The 24359-nt window shown below is 40.4% G+C and overlaps 2 protein-coding genes across 2 annotated transcripts; one reads left to right on the forward strand and one right to left on the reverse strand.

The window, feature by feature from the left end:
• Window positions 1-307: 307 nt before the first annotated feature.
• dhx38 (DEAH (Asp-Glu-Ala-His) box polypeptide 38) lies at window positions 308-17382 on the reverse strand. Its single transcript, XM_085354740.1, has 27 exons — window positions 17155-17382; window positions 16035-16363; window positions 15595-15791; window positions 15179-15340; window positions 14924-15086; window positions 14460-14581; window positions 14306-14382; window positions 14068-14223; window positions 13383-13544; window positions 13156-13263; window positions 12301-12425; window positions 12060-12197; window positions 11626-11812; window positions 11082-11267; window positions 10861-11001; window positions 10562-10672; window positions 10218-10334; window positions 10022-10129; window positions 9812-9924; window positions 7918-8126; window positions 6786-6940; window positions 6029-6184; window positions 5646-5780; window positions 5128-5253; window positions 4944-5039; window positions 3257-3378; window positions 308-1255 (listed from the first exon to the last, which is right to left on the reverse strand). The coding sequence occupies exons 2-27, from the start codon at window positions 16358-16360 to the stop codon at window positions 1174-1176; spliced, it is 3780 nt and encodes a 1259-aa protein (XP_085210866.1). The 5' UTR covers window positions 16361-16363; window positions 17155-17382; the 3' UTR covers window positions 308-1173.
• Window positions 17383-18720: 1338 nt separating this feature from the next.
• On the forward strand, window positions 18721-22452 carry cyb5b (cytochrome b5 type B). The gene is made up of 5 exons (XM_085354750.1): window positions 18721-19145; window positions 20126-20254; window positions 21522-21548; window positions 21650-21681; window positions 21813-22452. Exons 1-5 carry the CDS (start codon window positions 18948-18950, stop codon window positions 21904-21906), a joined length of 480 nt encoding a protein of 159 aa, XP_085210876.1. The 5' UTR covers window positions 18721-18947; the 3' UTR covers window positions 21907-22452.
• Window positions 22453-24359: the final 1907 nt, after the last annotated feature.

Genomic DNA, 24359 nt, shown 5'->3' on the forward strand with positions numbered 1-24359 from the left:
AACGGCGGACATGCTTTATGATCATAGTTAATGACTTCTAAATTAATTGTTTGCCACTTAGTTTTAATAGATACATAAGCAAAAACTGAGTTGCATCATTTTCACTTATCAAATCATTATTCACAGCACTGCAAAACCAACCAATGTTTTGCATGAATGTGCAGAAAATGCATCAGAACTACACTGGATTTAAAAAAAAAATTAAAATTGCTAATGTTTATTTTCATTTGTAAAATATGTAGAAAGAAAAAGAAACATAAGCTGAGTTTCATGTAAAAGGACGAAAAACCGACACACCAGTCTATGTGAAGCTGCATGGCATTCTGGTCAGCTGAGGGTAAAGAGGAAGGTGCACACCAACAAAGGCATATGAGCATTTCTGAACATCTGTTTCAAGGAAAACCAAAAAGGTAATGTTTGCCATAACAGTGACACCGTTTATATATTTAATCCAGCGTGGTGAAATAATGAAGCGATGATCAGCCACAGTACGTTGTTGGAACAAGGTCAACAGGAGTTAAAAAAGGTCAATTGCCTAAGCCTGCATGTGAGTATTAGGGCGTAAGACAATACGACTGTAGAGTCAGTAGACACTCGTGCCACAAGTACATTTTCAATAGTGCTTCTGTCTGTAGAGGAGCACTTCAAGGTGGCACGTGTCGTTCAAGTCACAACACTGCAAGAACTAGTAAATACAAGGACATGAAGACACGTAACACTTACATCAGCTTACCATTTATCAGCTGCACTCTGACAATACCGTCAGGAATATAGAAAATTACGTTTGAGTTTTTAGTGGAGGTACAATTATTGTCAACACCTCTCTAAAAGCCTTTCAATAATAAGCACATATAAATACTGTTTATGGGGGAACAGAAAGAAAGAAAACAGCACAGTCCTTTTTCCTTAAAATGCATCATGGAAACAGCTAGTGAAGGTGATGGAGGTGGAGGGAGGCTTTCTGATCAACCCAGCTAGTCTCCGAGTCTTGTGCCTTATACAAGTTCTCACTCTAGTGGTCTGAACATGAACTGCAGCTGACGGCCACACTGGGAGGAAGAAATGGTTGAAAGCTGCTCTGTTTTTGCTTTTGCTGGTGTGGTCCGAGCCTCGATGACAGTGACTGCTTAGAAGCGGAAATGGATCGGGAGCTTCTTACTTCCAGAAGCCGTTTTACAGTCCGAAGCGGGCGGGGGTGTGTCTGGGTGTCATGGGGACCTCTTCTTTCCTTCCTGGCGTGCAGATTTTCACCGCCCTGAATCAGGAGAGAGAAGCAGGTGCAGACAAGTTACTTCCTGTGGCAACATACACAACAGGAGCTTTATTCCTTATTGCGGTGTTTGGTCAACACTGAATGTTTCCTACTCTGGGTTAAAAGAGCTGGGTTTTTTTAAAGCTGCGTGAAGAGGAGAATGAATGAAAAGACAGAGCGGTGTGTCTCTGTGAAGAGTGTTGGGACGTAGAGCCTGACGCCTCTGACAGTGCAATCTATCATCTTTAATTACAGCAGTGTGACACTGACACTTCTCTCGTGCCTTCCTCCTGCTAACACACACACACCTGCAGCAATTACAACAATCAGGCCATAACCTCCTTCTGTCAATCTGTCCCTGCTCTCTGGCTTACCGGTCACTTTGGGAGAAAATGTTGTGCTTCCCTTAACACAAACGCTTCCAGTAGCTCCATTAAGCTCAATGAACATGAATGTCTGACTGGTGGTGCATGTTTTATAACAGTGATATGCTTTTTTTTAGTGTAGTGTCAGCTGGCCCACTGACCATTCCTAAAGGACTAAATATATCTGAATACTTGATCTAACATGTTCCAGCTAATTTTTAATGTTATGTAAAGTTTTAAAATGTAATCACTGCTGACTGGTGTGCAACTGCACTATATGACAGATAACTACATCTATTAGTGCACTCAATTAGATTTTTACCGCATGTTCAGTTTGTCTGATAAATATTGTTTGTTTATTAAATGCTCCCCGCTCTCAAACAGCAGAAGTGGTAACTCGAACCTGCTGGAAAGTGCAATTTACACTTTACTATTACTAAATGCTTTTCAACCTAATGTGTCAACAGGAAGCTGAGACTTTTCTTTTGAAATGTATTTAATATTTAGGATTTTTAGGGGGGGGGGAGTAGAATTCATAAGAAGACCAAGCACATTACAGAATAAAACTGTCAAAATCTCTATTTCTGAAAACAAGACCATCCAACCACTTTCTTCTTCTGTCTTAGTGTGAGGTGCAGGATACACCCTGCAGAGGTTGCCAGTCTGTTGCAGTCACACTCCATTCACACCTCAAGTTAATTGAGAATCGCTGATTCACCTGACTCGTGTATACTGTGGGAGGAAGCCACACAAGGAGAACATGCAAACTCCACACAGAGAGATGGTGCTAACCATTGGAGTTAAAACTTGTTGCGTTGTCTCTTAAGCATTTCATATAGAACAAACACACAGGCTCCAAAAACACTCAATGCTCCCCATTTATACACAACACAAGCAACAGGGCTGTTTACTAATTCACAGCAGTGATCTGCGCTGCTGAGCAGGGAGACGGGTGATAAGCAGCTGCCACTCGAAAGCACGCCCGACAACATATTTCATCCCAGTCACACTGAACTCAGAGAGGAGACGCTCGTGAGGCCCGCCAGAGGACAAAGACAGCCACGAGCCCAGGAGAGCCTTCAACTTCATTATCACACGCCCAGCTTCCTCTTCTTAAATCTGATTCTTAATCCTATACCTCGAGTGTGATTATTTTCAACATATCTGTCACAGATGTGGCCACACTAAGCTCGAGACAGAAAAACCAGCTGATTAATTAACAATAAAGGGACTTTTTTAAATTTGTCTTTATAACCCTATTTCTCTATGTAAAGCTCGGAGATGGGTGTGAAATTAATTTTTTTGGTCTAATTTGAAAATGAACATTCCCCTCCTTTCTCTGTTCTGCTATGGCACAATTTAAATTGCTGCAGTAATGGGGGTCAGCCAGGAGTCAATATTATTTCTTTTTGTCTCGTCTGGAGGGACCAGAGGTGAGAAAAGCTCATCATGAAGAGTGAGAAAGGTGGAGTAGAGGGAGGGAGGGAGGGAGGGGTGGAGATAGGGGATTGGCAGCAGGGTAGGTAAATTAAACGTTTCTAATCTTGACTGTGTATGGAAAATGAGGGCCACAGGGAACTATTGTTGGACGAGGCCCGTGTAGAGAACCAAAAGGAGGGGAGATTTGTTGCCGCCTTACCTCACGCTGCCGACGTTGTTCTTCTTCTCCTGCTCTTCTCGACGAGCTCGCAGCTGCTCCTCGGCCATGGCCATCTCCTCCTCCATGTTGGTGATCTCCTCCTTGGCCCTGCGACGGTTCTCCTACAAGTCGAACACGGACAAATGGTTTAAAAAGAAGAATACAGAAATGTTTACATGCACAAGTCAATGTTAACATGTTATTCTAAAATCAGTGCTATTAACAGTCTCCGCTCTTCTGAGAAGAGAATTTTATGGTGCAGGTAAGTCTAGTTCGTTTCACTTATAGATCTGTCTTTCTGCCTGAGGATATTTCCAGGTTGGAACAAGTGACTCCACCTGTCTACCACTGCCGCTTATCCAGAGGGAGGTGCTGGACCTCATTCTCCCAGGCCAACTTCTCCAGCTCATCCGGAGGCACTCCAAGGCGTTCCGAAACCAGCTGAGGGGTTAACTTTTCCAGCATATGCTGCTCTGCCCCGGGGGCCTTCTTCCACTACGGCCAGAAACACCTCACCTGGAAGGCGTCCAGAAGGCAGCCTCGTCAAATGCCCAACACACCTCAACTGGCTGGTTTCGATGTTGAGATGTAGCAACTCTGAGTCCCTCACCCCCTCTCTATTCCCCAGCCACCTTCAGAGGAAGCTCATTTTTGCCAATTGTATCCATAATCTAATTTTTTTTGAGCTTGTGTTCATAAGGTGTCAATCTCACGCCTCCCTATCCCCTCACTTGTGAGGCCTGCCACAGAAACTCCTCCATTTGGGGCAACAGCTCATCCCCTAATCAGAGTGAGCAATCTACCCGAGGAACATGGACTCAGACTTGTAGGTGCTGGATGCTGATTTAGCTCACTGGTTGAGCAGGTGCCCGAATGCCCTACAGCTGAAATGCAGTGGGCCTGGATTCCAGTCTGACCTGCAGCCCTTGGCTGCATGTCTTCCCCTGCTTTCTCTGCCCATCTTTCTCTTCTCCTCTTTGCTGCTAAAAATATAAAATAAAGGTAAACCCTAAAAATAAATCTTTGGAGGTGCCAATTCTTATCCCAGCCACTTTACACTGTAGTGGAAGCTGATTAGACCAAGACAACCACATCATCTGCGAAGAGCAGAGACCTGATCCTAAGTCTGTCAAAGTTGACACCACTTGGCTGCGACTAGGATTTCTATCCATAAAAGTTATGAACGAGGGCAGGCCTGATGGGAAAGGATCCGATTTACTGCTGGCGACGCAAACCAAGCTCTCACTACGACTGAACAGGGAATAAATGGTTCATAGCAACGGGGCAGTCAGCCTGTACTCACAGGATGCTCACAGGGACACGGTCCACAAAACACATGTAGACTGGTTGGGCAAACTCCCACGCTCTCTCACGCAACTTTGAGGTGAATAAAGAGCCAGTCCAGTGCTCCACAACTAGGATGGAAACTACGTTACTCCTGAGTCTAAAAAAATCTTTTTTTTAAGAAAAGTTGCCACCACACCGAAAAGCTGATAAGGACCACAGCTACGGGTTACAAAGTAAATCTGAGGGGTCAAAACAAAAACAACACAAAAATGTATATTTTATATTTACACAAAATTTCCCACCTCTCCTTCTGACCTTCCTGTCAGAGCCGCCTGCTCTTTCACCCCTTCCACAACCCCAGCATCCACCTGCATGCTGCTCCACCCATTTCTTGACTTACCTGTCTGCTTTTTCCAGCATGTTTGATGCTATAAAACATGGGTCCCAGTTCTGCTAGCCACTCTCCATCCACTGCAGTCACACACTGCATGTACTCCTGCAACACAAAGCACAAGTTAACATCAGCAACATTAAAAACCATCAACTGTTTTTTGCCAAAAATATGCAGCAGTCAGTCTTCTTACCTTTGTGGTCATTACGAGCTCGTGGTAGATGATGTAGTCGGGAGTGTAGCCCATACCAAACAGGGAGCTGGTAGGATGGAGGTGACATGGCATACCTGTCCTCACATTCACATATTCCCCAATGCCCTGGGAGCAAACACATGCATAAATAAATTAAATGTTCAGGATCCTGGTTCCTGCAGTGTGCCTCTGTCTATGTTTGCACTATAAGGTCAGAGCAAAGCAGGTCATCTGGGCTAATTTGCTTCTCCACCTGGGTTGGACAGCAGGAAAATAAATTTAAAGTATATCCAGCATTACTATGATTGCTTGGGTTAGCTGCCTACACATAAGTCAAACTGAGAACCTTGATTATATAGTCATGATTTTAAATTTCCTTTCAGATTTTACCGCTGTATTAATGGGAGGCCAGGGGGGATATTTCACCACTCTGTAATTATGCTGCTATACATCTGCCACAACCAGTCGCCACCAGGTGTAACATATTAACTGAAGGAAACCGTAAGTGAAGAAAGTACCTTGAGCTTGGCAGCCTGGTGGAAGTAAGCAGCACAGATGCATTTTCTGATGATGTCCCAGTCTGAACCACAGGAAACCAGGTTCATCCTCTGCTGCACCATGATGTCCTTCAACTGGGAGCGTACCTCACGCACCTGCACAAACACCGGATTTATTGGAGGTAGACCCCAACAGACAAAACAAGTCCAACCTGGCTGCTTACGATTGTTTTAAAAATACATATCATTGCAATAATGTAACACCCTGAAAATCTCACAGGATTTAAACTTTGCCCAAACAGCAAACTTGACACTATTAACCATTAAAACTGCACAATATTCATATAGCAGAGTTTACAAGTGCAAAGTGAACGAGAGAATAGGTGAAGCAGTGCAAGTCTGACCTTGCGCATGGCCTTGGTGTGGATGAAGTGCTCGTTGCACCAGATGCTAGAGTAATTGTTGTTCTTCCACTGCATGTACACATTAAGGTAGGTGAGGTGGTCACTCTCGGGGACTGAGAACTTCTCCCTCACCTGGTCACTCTCCTCCTCACGACCCTGTAAAAAACGCACAGACAGAGTTTAATATTTAAAAGTGTTTATTAGTGTTTAAAAATGTAACAGCTAACCAGCGTGTAGCAGAAACGTAATATTATACGTCAAATTTGTTAGGATGGAGTTATGTTCCCCACCACGTAGCACAGTCCAACATTCATTTTCTTCACTTTCTCCTTTACTTTTGTTTTTTTTTTTTTTTTAAGTCTCCACTAATTTCTGAGGGAATTATCAGACTTTTAAGCTGCTAGTCACCAACTGTGTCTGTCTTCTGTCTGGTACAGTGAATTAGCTTTTCCACTGAAAAGGCAACAACTAAAAATAATGCCATGAGGGTGCTAAGAGTGAGCCAGAACAGTGCACGATACGAAAGGGGAAAAAAAAGGAAAGCTTTTAAACTCCGAAGAGCTCCCTGGGCTTTACATGGACCAAAATATACTAAAACAGTGCAGATGTCAGGCTTTTGATGCGATTCTCATGTCATCATTTGCTTCTTAGAGCAAACCTTTTCACATTCAAGAAGTCATGTGACGGGAGCTCATATTTATTTTCGAGAAAAAACAACAAATCACATTCTTAAAAATTAAAAAAAAAGGAGTTGTACCTTAGGTCTGTAAAAGATGGCTGGCACAGACAACATGGAGACGATGATGAGAATGTCAGCACTGCAGCCCATGTCACAGGACACTATCAGCATCTTAGAGAGGGCGGGGTCAAGCGGAAACTCCACCATCAGACGTCCCGTTGGTGTCAAAGCTCCTGAAAGGACGACAGAGGACACCGTGACAAACTCAGCGTGTGTGCAATATAAACGTACATGACATGTAAAGAATGTAGGAGGGACAAGTATTAAGATGAGTGGATAAGCTGCTTTTCCATCAAAAGCCTGCTGGCGTAAGGGAGAAGGCAGCATTGTGTGACACTTATTTATCTTTCACTGTGAGAGAGTAGAATGAACTGCTGACAGCTGAGAATACTTGTAGGGGAAAAAATAGAGTGTGAGATCAAAAAACTTTGCAGTTTCTGATTTAAATGATTAGACGAAAGAGTCTAAGAAGCTTACGAGGAGGAAAAGCAGAGTAGCAGAGAAGCCAGTTTGGGGCAGGTAAGCCTTAATCAGAGATAATCTGCTGTTAACACACCATACAGGGAATCATCAAAAGTCCCCCTTATCCCCAAATCCCTAAATCCCCTGGAATCTGGCTAAGGATGAGACCAAAATGAGACCCGACCAGTCAAATCAAACACAGGATCAGTTACTAGGCAATTACTCCACTGGCTAAACCTCACAACTGTCTCCTCCAGGCCTGTTTGCAGCGTCTGCACTATCAATGCAGCATCCTTTACAGAAGCCGGTCTCGTGCCTGTTTGGGGTGTCACAATCACTATGTATCAGCTCAAAGCAGCGCTCAGAGGGGAAATGCAATTCCTAAATACCCAATATCCTCTATCATCACGTCAGGAAAATGATTTATATTGTTTGGCCCTACTGGAAAAAACGACTGACCTGGGCTAAGTCCAGCCTGCTACAACAAATTTGGTATATAATTTTACATGTCCATTTAACACAGATGGAGGATATAGAAATACATTTAGACTTAGTTTTATTTTATGTCATCACTAATCGGAAAATATAATACTTGTAATATAATAATTGTACGCTTTTTTTAAAAGTCGACGTACTAGAAATCAATTTAAATGGGGGGAGGATTTCCGGTTGGACACTAGACACAAACCTGTGTTGTCCAAAGCTCCCAAGATCCAGAGCTGGTACATGGAGTTGAGCATGTTATCCTCAGGTGGTGGATCCATGAAGTGGAAAAGGAGCAAATCCTGAACACCCAGAGACTTTAACAGCAGGACTACGTTGGCCAAGTTGGTTCTCTGGATCTCTGGTATGGTGGTGGTCAGCATCTCGTTCTTAAAGGCGCTCTGAGTGTACAGCCTGTTCGGGCGGAGGAGACACAGAGTAACGGTCAAACTGGTTTGCTTGTTTTTGAAGCAAACTGAGAGCTTGAACGGAGAAGATGAAATATGCTCATCTTATTATGTGGACACGCGTCATTAGGAAAGTACCGAGCATACAGTCAGGTCCGTAAGCTTTTGGACTGTAAAACAAGCCACTGCGTGCCATTTTTAAATCACACAGTCAAATAACTGAAATGCAGACTTCCAGCTTTAATTTGGAAGATTTTCATTATTTATTTTTTTACATGAACTGCAATTACAATTCAGTCATTTTCACACAGTTTGAAGATGTTTCCTTTTCCCTTCTCTTCCCATGATTTGTGAACAAGTTAATTTTGCTTTTATCTGTTACATTTTTTTCCTAGAGCTGTGCGGGCTCTTTTAAATGTTTTATGGCAAACTCTAATCTGGATTTCCCATTCTTGACTTTAAACAGTGGTCTGCACCTCATCAAGGAAACTCCTGATACCCCCACCTACTTGATGGTGTTTTTGACTTTGTTAGATGTTGTGAAGCTGCTGACCTGGTCAGTATAATCATTATTTTTAAGAACATAGCAAATTGTTGATTTGACCCCTCCTAAAGTTTCTGCTGTCTCTTAAAGGTTTATTTAGTTTTTTGTTTTCAGCCTAACATCCTTCAGTCGTTAAACCACGAGGGAACAGGCCTCAACCGGTCATGATACTCCTTTCAGTGAACTTATTCTCTAACTTGGTCTCGAATTCCTAAACAGTTATTGCAATAATTTTTTATCAAACCCTTTGAATGAAAGCAAAAGTCTACATTTTATCTTATTGAAAGTCCACTGTGGTGATGTACAGAGGCAAAGAAAGTGTCACTATCCAAATATTTATGGACCCGACTGTAGAACGACTGCAAAGGGAAACTCCATAAGTTAGAATTCAGGGAAACTTCCTGAGCATGGGTTAAAGTATCTCTTTCAGCAATTACAGCAGTCTGGTGTAGGTGCTTATAATTACAGGATGATTTGAACATTGAGGGATTTGAGCGTGTGTGGGTGCCTACTGCAGGCACCCACACACGCTCAAAGGATCTTTGAACAGGGAATTCTCCACACGAGCTGAGTAAATCACCGTGAATCTCTCTGTGCGCTCTCACATCCGCAGCTGCTCAAACGCCTCGACTGCGCCGTGTAAAGCTGTTCCAAAACCGATTCTTTGTATATTTTTGTGAGCTTGTGTGTTAAGAGCAGGTGGGTAGGATTTATCTCAGCATACGTGGGCCTCACAGCTCATTTCAAATACAAAATGCTTCACTATGTGTAGGCACGTCAGCAAGTCTCTATAATATGTTATAATAATTTATAATATATCCAAAGAGCGAGAGGTCAAGTAAAACCTCTAAAAGGATCTCCTTTCCTGCCGTACAAACAGTCAAACTGCATGAAATCCTCCAGAGATTAGGCTTCTGGCACTCTCCCTCCTTTGCTGCCTCTGTCTGTCTTGAAGGCATGGCCACAACACACATGAACACAATTTGTGAACACATTAACAGTTCAACCAGAATGATGGTTAAAAAAACAAAACTGCTAAAACTGTAAACTATGCACTAATTCCAGCTCAGAAATTCTGTAATGTGCCATGTGAATGTGTCTGCACAAATACCGAGTGTGCATAAAGCAGACAAGGGCCTGAATATTACCTGTAACATTGCCCTGGTCCTGTACGTCCTGCTCGACCAGCACGCTGGTTGGCATTAGCTTGGCTAATAGGATAAACCTGGAGCGCGTCCATTCCAATGCGAGGATTAAAAACCTTTTGAATAGGGAAAAAAAGGGAAGTAAATATCAATGGTGTCACTTTCCTTAAATACTGTACAGTAATAAAAATATCTTCAGTGGGATTGAGCTACCTTAAGTTTGCAATAGCCTGAATCCACAACAAACATGATGCCATCCACAGTGAGGGACGTCTCTGCGATGTTTGTAGCGACTATGCATTTTCTCACACCATCTGGAGCCTAGCAAGCGACGAAAGAAAATTAATCAGCTGAAGGTTATTAGTTTGCGTAAAATGTTTATTTAAATTAATTCACAAGTGATAAAAACCTTCTGGAAGATCTTGGCCTGGAGGTCAGATGGAAGCTGAGAGTAAATGGGAAGCACAGCTAGAGCAGGAGCATTTTCCAAGTCTTCCAAACGCTCCACAATCTGATCCGATGTCACCTGCAATAACAAGGAAATACTGAAAACTTTACCAGACTCTAAAACTAAGATATTTCCTCTATGTTTTTATTTTATTTTAGTTAGTTTAGTTTTCCAAGTTCACAAAATTGATTCAGTTAGTTTTCTCAAAAATTCTGCTTTTCTCTTTTTTTACTAAAACTAGAATAAGTTTGGTGAGAGCACACAAACCAAACAAGAAATATATATATCACGGTCATGTTGCTTACTTCAATGTCCTCTTGCCCAGGCATAAAAATGAGGATGTCTCCCAACAGCCCACTGAGGTGAATCTGCAATGCTTGCTTCACAGCTGCCTCCACGTAGTCCTCCTGAGGTGTCTACAAAGCACCACACACAACAAATCATCCAGACTTTGCATAATATATAAACTAGTTGTATTTCATAAACTGACAGCTTCATGTTGAGGTAAAAATATGGCAACCTAATTTACATTTATTACCCGTATGATACAAGGTTCACAGAAAGGCTCTTATACCCGAAATAAGGAATAAAATCATAAACATACCTTGCTAAACAAAATGTCAACTGGAAATGTTCTCCCTGGAATATGGAATATAGGTACGTTGCCAAAAAATGATGCAAACTTGTCAGAATCCATGGTTGCAGACGTAACTATGAGTTTCAAATCGGTGCGCCGAGATACAACCTGATAGGAAAAGCAAACAGAAGTGAAGAGCTTGCTTGACATCATCGAGTATTCTTCTCATAAAAGTATGTTGTACCGACCTCACGCAGCAGACCGAACAGCACGTCAGTATTCAGTGAGCGCTCGTGAGCTTCGTCCATTATAACAGCACTGTAGTGGTCCAGGTCCGACTCCCTCAGTGACTCCCTGAGCAGGATTCCATCTGTCATGTACTTTATCAGAGTTTTCTCAGATGTACAGTCCTCAAATCGGATTGCGTAACCAACCTAGAGGAAACATTGTCAAAATAATCAAGTGAAACTGAAAAAAAAAAAAATGTGAGAGAATGACCACTAACCCAATACTCCTGTGTGACATGCACAGATATTCATTTTAATAAAAATGAAAGGGGGGAAGCAATTAAAGCAAAGATAGTACCTACTGACAGAAGTAAAACAGAATTATTTTAAACCCTCTAAAAACATAGGTTCTCCCTTTACCTACTACTATTTTTCAGCACTTGAAGTTGATTATTTCATTCACTACCACATTCCAGGTCGCTAACAAACCTGATATTTTCCTCCTGCCCACTAGATGGCAGTGTTACACAGAATATGCAAGATGGCTCCAGTGTGTTAGCTTTACCTCCTCTCCGAGGTTGGTGCCGATCTCCTCGCTGACTCTCTTGGCCACGCTCATGGCAGCCACTCTTCTGGGCTGAGTGCAACCCACCATGCCGTATCTGGTGTAGCCATCCTCGTGCAGGTACTGGGTCAGCTGGGTGGTCTTCCCACTGCCGGTTTCCCCAACAACAATCACTATGCTGTTGTCCCTGCAGTTTGCAGTAAACACAATTAAAAATTGAAGGTTATATTCAAAGAACTCATCTCAGTTTTAATGCGGGTTTCTTGTAACTAATTCCACCATCCATTAAATAGTAAGAAAATCAAATAAACTGCTTAGTTGATGAGTATAAACAAATATTTGTCCAAACAGCCAATCACCCACATCCCTCTGTCTTTTAATGTCAAACACATTTTAAAGGTGGAAAACAACCAACATAGTCTTGGTATCAATACCTTATGATATTAAGAAGCTGCTGTCTGACTGCAAAGATAGGCAGGTACTGTCTCTGCTCCAGAATGCTCTTCTTCTTAGCAAATTCACTGCTGGCCTCGCTCTTCTCTTTCATGTGGTCTGCAAATTTTTGCTCTGCTCTGTAAAGCAAACAACAAAAAAATGAATACAGTAGATCAGACAAACACTAGACTTCAATGCTACAAGCCAGATTATTAATAGAGAAAATGTCTGTCAGCTCACCTGTAATCTACTTTGCCGTCCTCTCCTACAGCTTTGCCCCCTGGCATGTCTTCATCCTCCGTCTTCTTAATACCCATGATATCCCCCAACTTGGTGCCTGCCAATTCCCAGTGTTTGTGCTGTGCCTGAAAACATAATTAAGGGCAGGTACACATATTCAGATCAGAAAAAGAGTGAATACAGCATCTGGTGTCAGAGTCATCCAATAGTTTTGCCTCATTAATGATTTATTCCTCACACCGACACGAATTAAAATATTGTGATTATTCATTTAATGAAGGAATGTTGGACAACAGTAGCATAAGACATGCGTTCGTAAGCCTATCACAATTCATTTACATATTAATTTCATTTGTTAGAGATTTGGATCGTATGTGGCTTCCTACACAACTGTGCAATACCAAACTACACAATGTATATGACAGCTTGCACAATAGGGCATTTAACAGATTACATTATTACAATCAGGAATCTGTAATATGATCATAGATCTGTTATTATCATATTATTATTATATAATATATCTACTGTGCAACACTTTCAGGCATTTTAGATGTCTAGAGTCTTTATTTTGTAATTCCATGAGGCAGGTGTCCCATCAGTCCCACGTTCATTCTGCAGCATGACACAACAATCCCAAAACCAAAGCCAGTTATAAAGAAATGTCTTCAGTGTTCAAAAGGGCAAGGAATCCTGCAGCAGCTTTACATACTTTTGCACACTAAGTTATATTGTGCATTGCACTAAATGCCATTACCATTCTCAGACTGAACTAGCCTCAGTATGAAGTCTGAGGCAGGGTCACTAAATCCTTTTCTGTGAACCTGTCTGAGTGGAATTGCATGCCCAGCATACCTTCTTTCGCTCTTTCTGCTCACGATGTTTACGGACCAGCTGGCTGCCCTTTCTAGAGATGATGGCCATATCAGAAGTAGGATCTTTCACAGGGATGACAGGTTCTGGCTGCGGGAGGACAAACACGCACATATTGACACTAAAATTGATAAGAAATTCCTCAAGCGTAATCATGAGACAAATATAACATCTCAGAGATTGGAAATGTTAATGATGAGAGGCTTTACCTGTTTAGTGAAGACTATTCTTCCATCCAGGAAGGGAGGGACCAGGTTATGAACCAGCAGGTGAACCTTGGCGGCATTGTCCTCCTCAAAATCTTCATCCACTTCCAACCTTTGCACCACACCACTGGTCAGCATTCGATTGGTCTCCCACCGTTCGTTATCCTTTAACAAGAATCACAGCCTCTTACAAAGGTATGCCCACACAAGATCACCGCCCCATCTCGGTGTCTTAGACCTTCTTCTTCCCTTTCTCGCTCTGTCCCTTCCCCCCCGTCTTGCCACCATGGGGAGCAGGGCTTTCAGCTGCTCTGCTCCTCAACTCTGGAAATATCTCTTCCATCTCTCTCTTTAAGACCCAACTCAAAACTCATTTGTTCAAAATAGCTTATTCCACATAACCTCTCCACTCTGCTATTTGAAATTTGTTTTATCGCTTATTCTTTTATGATTGTGTAAACTGCTTGCTTTTATGTTGCTTTTATTATTCTGCGTCCTTGAGTGTTCTGAAAGGCGCTTTTAAATAAAATGTATTATTATTATTATTACTATTATTAAAAGACATGCACACACACAAAGGTCACCTGCATGCAGTGGCAAGTCATGTATGCAGATACACAGAAGATTTGCCACTGCATGCAGGTGTACAGTTCTGATTTTGGTAAATATTGAAGCAGAATGGTTGTACCTCATTGATCTGTCGTTTCTGGGCAGATATTCTTTTTTGAGTCTGCTTCTGAAGTATCTGCTCTCTCTTCTTTATGTAGTCGTCAGAGGTGGAAGTGAAAGGGTTGTGGAACTCATCATAGCCTTCATCCATCATGTACCAGTCTCTGTCAGCTTGCTGTAATTTCAGTTAAATAATCAGATAACAGAAAAAAAATGCTTATGTATGAGGCATGAAGGAGTGATAATTTAGTACTCACCTTCTGGTCTTCCTCCCACTGTTCTTTCTCGTTCTCATTATCAAACATAATTCCTGCACCACCTTCTTCTTTCCTCCCTGAAGAAAAGACAAAGAAATTAAATTTCTCCGGCATACTATAAATGTTGAATGAAGGTTCAATTTTTTAACAGTACCTTTTCCTTGTGATAAACGAGGTGTGGACCCCAAATGCTTTCGGTCATTGGCCCATTCATTATACTTATAGGATGGGGTAGGCAGGGGCGTGTCGTCAGGATAACGACCTGATCTAACTGATCTAAAAGCAAATAAATGATGTTAGCATCGAGTGGCAGTTAAGCATTTCACACAAAGTGCAATCATATTTACAAAAGCCTCTAAGAAACTGATGATAACAGTATGATCATAACACTTGGTGATACGCAGCAAAGAGCTGCGAATTATATTTTTTATAAAATACAAATAGCCATGCTGCCAGATAACATTTAGAGCTGAAGATAATTCTAAATGCAATTCAATATATTGTATTCTGTGTGGGGTCACATATATAATATCAGTTTTGATCAGTACAAAGAAAGAAATAAAAATTACAGGTCCTGAGTCACAAAAATGTAAGCTACAATACACGACAGTTGCTCACCTGTCCCTTCTCTCACTTTCTCGGCCAGAGCGTTGGCTTCTTTCCGAGCGGTCGGACTCTCTGTGAGACGGGGCAGGGGAAGGAGATTCCCACTGGGAATGCCTTGAGCTGCCAAAACCACTGTCATCCTCATCCCAGTTGGAGCGGGAGGGAGTGAAAGAATCTATGTAAAAACAAAAGAAGGTAAGTGATCAAGTTGAATACACAACATTTTGTACATGGCAATAAAACAAATTCAAATAAAAGCAAAACAACCTCTGGGACGACTCTGTGGAGTTTGGGGTTCATCTCTCTTACTGCCCCGGCTGATGCGATCGGACCACCCATCCCTCTGTGAGCGTTCACTCCTCTCACTGCGCTCCCAACGCTCCGACCGACTGCTGCTGCTGCCACGGCTATAGCCGCTCTCGCGGTCATCTAACAGACAAAAGCAAAGGAATCTCAGCATCCTCAACTGATCTAATATTTGCTTTCATTATCACCTGATCTACAACGTTGAAACAAAAAAACAAACCAAAAAAAACAATGGAATATCCAGAGTTTTGAGTGGTTCTTTCTTACAAATACTAAAAAAAGGAAAAAAAAATATCACACTAAAATCATGATGGATGGACTAAAACCAAAAGTCAATTTTAATGACTATTAGAAAACCAAATGATTTATGGAGTCACCTCTTTCACTGCGTCGGTCTCTGCCCTTATCTCTACTCCTTTCTCGGTCTCTCTCTCTGTTTCTGTCCTCTTTAGAAGAGGCATAGACTCCATGCTCGCGCCTCTCCTTCTCCCTCTGCTGGTGTCTGCGTCTGAACTCTTCGCTGACACCTCCAGGGTTTGAGGGCGTCTCTGAACCAGTCACACGATACTTCCTGCTAGCGAGACAAAAATAAAAGATTCTCAATTACATTATAGCATTTCTGATGAGAATTCCTCAGTCAAGTACACCGTGACTTTTTGCTCTCTGCAACATTTCCAAGTCACGATCCCATATACGAATAAACTATAAAACAGCACATTGTAAAAACTTTTTCCACAAGCCACAATGAAAGCTTTTTAAGCTCATAAAATGAATGGAATACCTTTCTATCTATTCTTTGTAGAGTGCTCACACTTACCTCTCTTTTTTAGCAGTGCTATTGTCATCACTGTCTTCTTCATCAGATCCAGAGTCACTTTTACCTTCCTCCCAGTCTTTGTAGGAGGAAACCTTTGACTTCTTGCTACTCCTGTCATCACTGCTAGAATCTGCTTGTTCCTTAGTCTCACGCTCCTTCCTTTTCTGTGCTGCCAGAAGATCCAAGCCCAGTAAAGATGTGCGTGGAGTGGGTGCCCGAAATACATGGGGCTCTGCAGCAGCGCTCTTCTTCTTTACAATCAGACCTCCAACTTGAACGGTCGGATCGGATCCTTCCAGCCTATGCATTGACACGTCATCATCCATTATCTGTGAAGAAGTTATGATATGAGGAGTGCTAGTAATCTTCGCTGGTGATATCACCATTGATAACATAATTACATTCTATCTCAGGTTTTTTTTTTTTTTGCATATTTATTACACTTTTATGTTGCAGATCATCAAACTAAATTTTAAATGATGATTTTACTTATTAAGGAAAAAAGTTAACCTGGTCCTGTGTAAAAAAGTAATTGCCTCAAGTGCTTGTGATAACTACTAATGAGTCTTTCACATCATCCCAGAAGAATCACCGTGCACACACTTCTGTCCAGAACTGTTTTAATTCAGCCACCTGGCAAAGCATCTCGATTGGATTCAACTCCAATCGTGTGTATTTACTCGGGTTATATTTACCAGGAAGGAGACAAATACTTTTTCACAGCACTGTATCGATAGGCCGTCATTTCACAGTCATACTCAGAGTCCAAGCTAGGCTCCAATCAATAATCCAAACCACAGAGTAATAACATTTAAATTATTTACTTATTGACCAACTACTGATGTTTGGGGAAAAAAAAACCTCCAGGATATGAAGTAGCAATAATAACTTTTTACCCCGATCCAAAATGAAATAAATAAATCTTTGGTGGGAAATAAGTCACATATGTATTAGTACCTATCACATTAATAGTATCAAAATCTAACTTGAGGCTCTATACGCTTCCGCTGTAGTTGGTAACATGCTTACGTGAGCTCTACGCATTATATTTACGCAGCTAACATTGCTCCATAAAAGAGCTCGTGGGTAAGAGTTTCATTTAAAAAAAACTATCACATACCTCAGACTGAGCGGCTAGCCTCGGCTAGCCTTCGAGCTGCTAGTGTCCAGACGAGAAGGCGCAAAAATGCCGCGTGTTTCTGTCAGCGTAAAATACAAACACTCTCACATGAACGTAAACATCTGGGGCCAACTTATGGACCACAAAATGAATCACAAAACCACCACTAATGGCGTCAGAGAAAACGATTAACGATCGGTTTTCGTAAACTCAACGCGTATGTTTACAGATGAGGGAGCAGCCATTGCAATCCCACAATCCTTCTTCTTCTTCTTTTTCTTCTTTGTACGGCGATACCAAACCGTACATATGAAAAAGCGCCGCTTCTGGTTTGAAGTGATTACTACATCTCTTATATTTTTTTCTATATTTTATGTTCAGAATCAGAAAAGGGTTTATTGCCAGATGTTGAGCAGATTTACAACGTTAGGAAATTGCTGCGGTACTCAATGCGAAACATACTATAAGACAAACACTTAAATAAAAAACAAAAAAGAAATAAAAATAAGAAAAGTGCTAAGCCCCCATTAAGTAAAGGTTACATAACATCCCTTTAGCTTCTTTGGCCTGCATTTGTTTTCTTTTTCTCTTTCTAACCCCCTTTTAAGCTTGTATCCGTATTAATCTAGAAGTTCCTTTTCATTTATTTTCTACATGAGCTGTATCTAAACATATCATCCCACAGTTCTAAAATGTAATTGCGAAAAAATATTTATTTACTTTTATTTACTTTACCCATATTTATATATTTATTATAATAATAATAAGAGTTACAGGCGAGGAAAGAGTGTAAATGTCAAGAAAAATGGAGTAGAAAAATAACTTTGGAAACGAAAATAGAAAAGAGTACCTTGATACAATAAAATAAACAGCAGAGTTTTGGTAAAAGCACAAAAAATTCCCAAAAAGTAAACTATGGTGTTGACGAGCATTGTCCAATGACTATACAAATGATTATGATAAAGTTTGAACCTACAACAAACGTGTTTTTGATGCAAAGGCATAAGTGGAAATACTGAAACTTTGGGGTTAGTTTGGCTAAAGATTTTCTTCAGCTTAGTAAAAACCCATGTCTAAGATTTGACCTAAGACAAGTGTCCCAAAAAAGGGTTAACAAGCACACTGTGGGTGATCTATCAGTATGTGCTTCACAGGGTTTATCAACAGGCAGATAACATAGTGTCGCTGTGGGTTGTATCCGGGTTTTTAAAAAAACAGAAAAGAATTAGGAAAAATACCAAATATAAAAATTCCTATTCAGAGAGTACCAAGGAGTATAAACCTGCCAAGGAACTTTGGAAATGAAATAAAATCTTTTTGAAAAAAAAATGTCTGCAGTATTTACCGGGACAAAGAAAGTGTTATCTAAGCGCAGATAAAATGGGTAAAACACATGTTATGTCACCGGAGTCCCTTACATGCACAATGACAGCGCACACTTGACAACCTTGGCTTGCGCCATGGTCTCGTGATCATCAGTTGGGCGACCTGATTGGTCACTGCTGAGAAAGTGACAGTTTCTTTGGTTACTGCCCCGACGGTCAAACAACACACGGTGGCATTGGTTCGTTTCACATGTCTGCTGATACCGGTTTAGGGTATCTAATGCTTTCGTAACATATAATTGCTCAGCACTGAAATTGTGTTTCTTTTAACTTTTTTTTCCTGCGGTGTTATCAGGGGCTTTTCGAGCCTAATCAAACAGCACACATAGCTATAGCCATCTTTACGTCCATAGCTAAGGTTTAAGAGAAGCTAAGGTTAGCTAGTCGCTCAGTCGCACTGACGTTACAATGGGAGAGGAAAATGAAGAAAATCTCACTAACGCGAATAGTGAAGCTGGTAACTCCAGTGTTGAGCAAAATTGCGAAACAGTAGACGATGGCGTAAAATGTTACACGTTAGAAGACGTAAGAGTACATAATATGAGCAACGACACATGGCTTATCATCCACGATAAAGTATATGACATTTCAAGTTTCCTTGAAGAGGTAAGAAAGACTTTCTGTTGACTAGTAGCTCATGCTTTGTCATTAAAGTAGTCGTTATTAATTCTTCTTCGTGAACCCCTTGGTTTTGCCATTTGTCTGGGCTTCCTGGAAGTGCAGGATGAGCGTGATCCTTATCGTTACGTGTTGACGTGTAAGCTTTGCAAATTGTCTTCGGCTAATTTGCTGCTAACGACCCAATCCTAAACTCAAAACCGCCAGTATAAATAATCTACAATTACGACTGGCCTACTTTAAAGAACCTTCTTATTGTTTTATCATTTCTTCTGCAAGGGTGTCCAAATGTTGTAGGATAGATTAGCTAAGTTTGGTTAACAAGTAGTAGCTAGCCCTGTCCGATGATAGTTCTTCAGACGATTTGGGCTGAATGTTTATAGCTTTATAAACACAGCTGATAAAAATGTGATTTATAAATCAGTGGGCTGGTTGTGATAAAATCCTTTATCTGGCTAAAATGTGTAAAAACTCAAGTTAAAAGTTGCATGTTGTGTAAAAAACAAACAAACAAACAAAAAAAAAACCTTTTTGCTTAAGTAACAAAATTAGCTCCTAGAGTGGTACGTCTTTGAACAGTACTGTGCAAACGTCTATAGCCACCCCTCAATCTTTGTATTTTGATAGTAAAATGGGGAGTAGGTGCAGGTTTGTAAATTACGGAAAATAGAGTTTAAATAGTTGTATCAATCTTGAAAACTCACTCTAATATGTTCTTGTAATTTCTGTAAGTAATGTTGAGTTGAGGTCTGGGAATGCCAGCTAATGGCTGAGAATGTCCCGGGGTGCGTCTTTTCCAACCATGTATGCATTCCAACACTGGAAGACTATAATATTAGTGCATTTCACTGTTTTGTCTGTGATTTCAGCTGTAATACTGTCATTATTCATAACTTAAACAAGTATACTAAAACAGTTGTGCATGTCAGGTGCTTCAGAGTAACCAGGTCAACCACTTTTGATTTTAGCATCCAGGAGGTGAGGAGGTTTTACTGGAGCAGGCGGGTGCAGATGCCACAGAGAGCTTCGAGGATGTGGGTCACTCCTCGGATGCCAGGGAGATGCTCCAGCAGTATTACATTGGGGAGCTTCACGAGGTAAGGAGGAAAGACTGCCTGTCTGCCTGTAGTGTTTCTTTCACACGTCTAAACCAATCTTTCAATTACTGAAGTTAAATGTCTTTATTATTATGTCTTTGTTATTATTGTTGCCTAAACCCTTCCAAATCAAACAGAGTAACTAAATAATGTCACAAGATTGAGTCATTTGCACCTAAGTTGTTTGGAGTCACCTCCAGATGGTGTCGTGTATAAGATGACGTAAAAGTGGGTGGAAACTGATTTGTTACCAAGTCTATCACATGAGCAGTAGCTCTCTATTTAAGTTCCTATATCACATTCAGTCTAATGTTCACATTTTCTGTTTCCTGTGAGGCAGTAATTTGGTTTTGAGCAATTCGAGCATAAAGAAATACTGAAACTAGAGAGATCACAGCATAAATATAAAAAGCATCAGAAAAATACAATAAAAATATTATCCAATTAAACATGAGTAACAATATTTTATGTTATGCTTGTTGGAAATTTAGTGTAGCTTATCAGCCACTCTATTATACACCCAACAGTTTCACAATATTTATAATATACTTTAAAACATGGTTAAATTTACTAATTTACCATAATTATACCATTAGATGATAGATTTTCTGTTCATACTGTTGTTTATCCATTGTGCTTCCACTGAGTGCTAATGAATCTCCAGCAGTTTCAGTTAGACAAATCCAGTGCTTTCACATATAAAGTCTCTTTAGACTTCAAATGTGAAAGCTATTTGTAAAATCAATCTTTATGGGTCTTTTACAAAACAGTTTGTGTGAGCTGCTCATTTTAACGCCACAAGAAAATGGCTGTAGAAAAAAAAAGACTGGTCTGCCTTGCAAAAATAAAAATAGGAAGATGTCCAGTTCATGTGATTAATTGTTTAATTTGGACTGCTGCAAATTAATCCAGCTTATCTCCAGATGAACATTCCAGTGCAACAGGAAGTTGCAGAGTTTGAAGAAAGTTTCCTGCTGTCTTCCTGTTCAGATGACTTTTGCTTAGGTTCCCACATAATTAAAATCGCTGAGCTGGTTTCTTTGTCTTTTAATAGAAACTGGCAGCACACCACACAAACCGTATTCAAATTATCACTTTTAATTGGTGGATTCCACTTGCAACAAATCAATGAATGTTTGAGGGATAATTAGCCTTCTGGTTCTTTCACCAGTCCCACTTGATGGTTACATAAATTTCAGTATTTATTTATTTAATTCTACTCAGCATCACAAAACGATCATATGATTTCTTTTGTTTTCCTTCATAGGATGACAGAAAAAAGGACACTGCAAAGGTAAATTGGCTGTTCCATGCACCATGAAACGATACTGTATTTGGACTTTTCCACATTGTTCCACAACTTGTGTTTCTCCTTTTTTCAATTTTGTGCTGTAGAAAGCAGAAGTCGCAAAGTCTGAGGGGAGCAGGTTAGTCATTCTGATGAATGTGTCTCAGGCTCTCTTTGTACTGTTTCAGAGGGGCGAGTGCAATGACACCTTATATCTGTATAAATGAAAATGTTTTCAAATTAACGTTTGTGTAATTTTTTTTTTTTCAGCAGCTCCTGGGCCATTTGGTTGTTACCTGCTGTTGCTGTTGTTGTTATTGGTATCGTGTATCGCTACTTCATTTTTGAGCAGAGGTCCTCTTGAGTGGCGACGTCATGTTTTCATCCCTGTCTTTTCATCTCGGAGGCCTTGAAATGTTTGACCAAAACCTCCTCACCCTGGACACGCGCGGTAGTGTCAACGTCCTCAGCAGCAAGAAGAGTGGAGAGAGTAGTTTGATTAAGTGTTTTTGTCCTTGTCCGTCTACTTGGTGCACCAAATAGATAGTTGGGCAGAGACTTTATGAAATTGTCAGCCTTTGCTTTCTTCACTGTGCCAGTTGTCATAAATGTCACGTGTTGTCTTTACCCTAAACTTTCATATGCATGTTCTGCAGTTTGAATCTTCATCACGCCAGCTATAGGTAGGCTGAAGGAGAGGTTATGCAGGGCGATGATGAAGCGAGCCTCCAGCCTGTTTCTTTTTTCTTCTTCTTTTTTTATTGGATAATAACTTGCATAACCTCCAGTGCATTTTCTTGGGTTTAATAAAGTCAGAATAGCCAGTTAGCTCTCAATAAAAGGGTTTATTTTATTCACTCCTTTATGCACAGTTCAGCTGTTAGGCAATGCTTGATTGCTTTTATCACTCGGTTGCAAACTCATAATCTTTCCACTTTTATGAATGCATTTTCAAGTCTGTGTTGGATCCTTTTTGAAAATCGCAGTTAATTATATTGCATCATTGATTTGTTTTTGGAGTTGTCCCTTTCTGCCAATGTTCTCTTTTCAGGAATTTATACACGTTCAAATGACCTAATCATTTAAATGTAGAGAGAAATACAATGCAACTTATTACCCAGGTATAATAGATGACAGGGAATGACAGAATACCCTTGAAAGAAAGTTCATTTCTATTTCAAGTTGTTAATGTTCCCTCTGCTATGCCGTTTGTTATTTAACCAGTGCTTTTTCACAGCTTTTGTTCATTGTAACGCATCTGAACTTTAAGTTTTGGGTGAATGGCACAAGCAGCTGATTCAGCAGAGTTTAAAATCTGGTCTGTGTTTCTTGTGTAGCAGCTTTGGCTATAATCAGTGGGTTTGGCATTTGACCTATAGATGGGTATCTTTCAGTCTACATTTAGTTGTCTTTCCCTGTTTAATGATTATTTGTGGCCTATATTTGTTATTGATTTGATTTATTAAACCTTTGTCTAGGTTGCTAATTTGGTCTTGTTAAATATGTTTTGGTATTTATTTAAATTTATTTCATGGTAATTAAAAAGTTTTTTCCAAATAGAGACAAATTGATGTCAGCTGTCATTTCAAAGGTTCTGAATGAACTTGCTGCTATTTTTACATGCGAGTACAAAACTGCAGATGTCAAAAATAAGTTTGTTGATTATAAAAGATAAGATGAATACATATCATTGTTATACATTTTACCTGCCATTTCCTTTCTTTGAAACTATCAATAAAATGGGCCTTGACGTGCAATTCGCCAGTCACTACTTCCTGAAAATAATTAAATGTAAATCAGGGTTTATGTATATAGGTTTTCTGTTTCCTTTTTTTTTTTTTCTTTTAATTTGTGTGATTTGTGACTTTCCCTCCTGCCTGCCGTCTCTATATTCAACATCCTTTGTCCAGTGTATCCACCCGCTCTTCTTTGCACGTGCCCAAACCATCTCGACTATAACTGTCTCCCTACCACTCTGATGTACTCATCTTGTCCATCCTGGTCACTCCCAGTGAACATCTTGACATCTTCAGCTCAGCCTCCTGTCATTTTGTCAGTGCCACCATCTCCAAACTATGCATCGTAGCAGGTCACGCCTCTTTAGGTAGTCAAACTCGTCGACCTTCACTACCACTACTTCTTGCTTCACTGCATGTATTCTGTCTCGTTTCAACCGTCTTTCATTCCTCATCTCTCGAGTGCACACTGCCACCTTTCCAGGCTCTCTTCCACCTGCTCCCTACTCTTTGTAAAGATTAGTGTTGTTTATGAACATCAAAGGCCACAGAGACTCCTGCCTGACCTCAACTGTCAGTCTGCAAACAAGAAGGGGCTGAGAACAGATCCCTGATGCACTCACACTCTCATCTTACTCCTACTGCAAAAATCACCATGGTTAAAGCACATATATATATAGAACTGACTTAACTAAATCTAAAATAAAAACTAAAACTAGTTGGGAAATAACATTTAAACTATATATATACATGCACACACACACATCCTTAGTTTTAGTTTTTGCTACTTTGGTAAATAAGAAATTTTATTTAACTGCCCTTATGTAACCTTGGATGTCTACAAGACGTAGTCAATTGCTTTCAAAAAGTTCTGTTTTTATTGTAGTACTTGCACTGATTTTCCTAAATTCTGCTAGAAAAATTTTCCCTCCATATAATATTTATTAATGAAGACTGAAATGAAGAATGAAACAAAACAAAAACGAAACATTTTCAAAAACTAGAGCAAACACACTCTGGAAAGTGGTTGAAACTAAGCTGAATTAAAAGCAAAAAGTCTAAACGAAATTTTAAAAAAGGC

This window comes from Diplotaxodon limnothrissa, linkage group LG1 (genome assembly GCF_057381915.1).
Source record: "Diplotaxodon limnothrissa isolate DT_005_m linkage group LG1, D_limnothrissa_male_GT1.1, whole genome shotgun sequence".
NCBI classification, from domain to species: Eukaryota; Metazoa; Chordata; class Actinopteri; order Cichliformes; family Cichlidae; genus Diplotaxodon; species Diplotaxodon limnothrissa.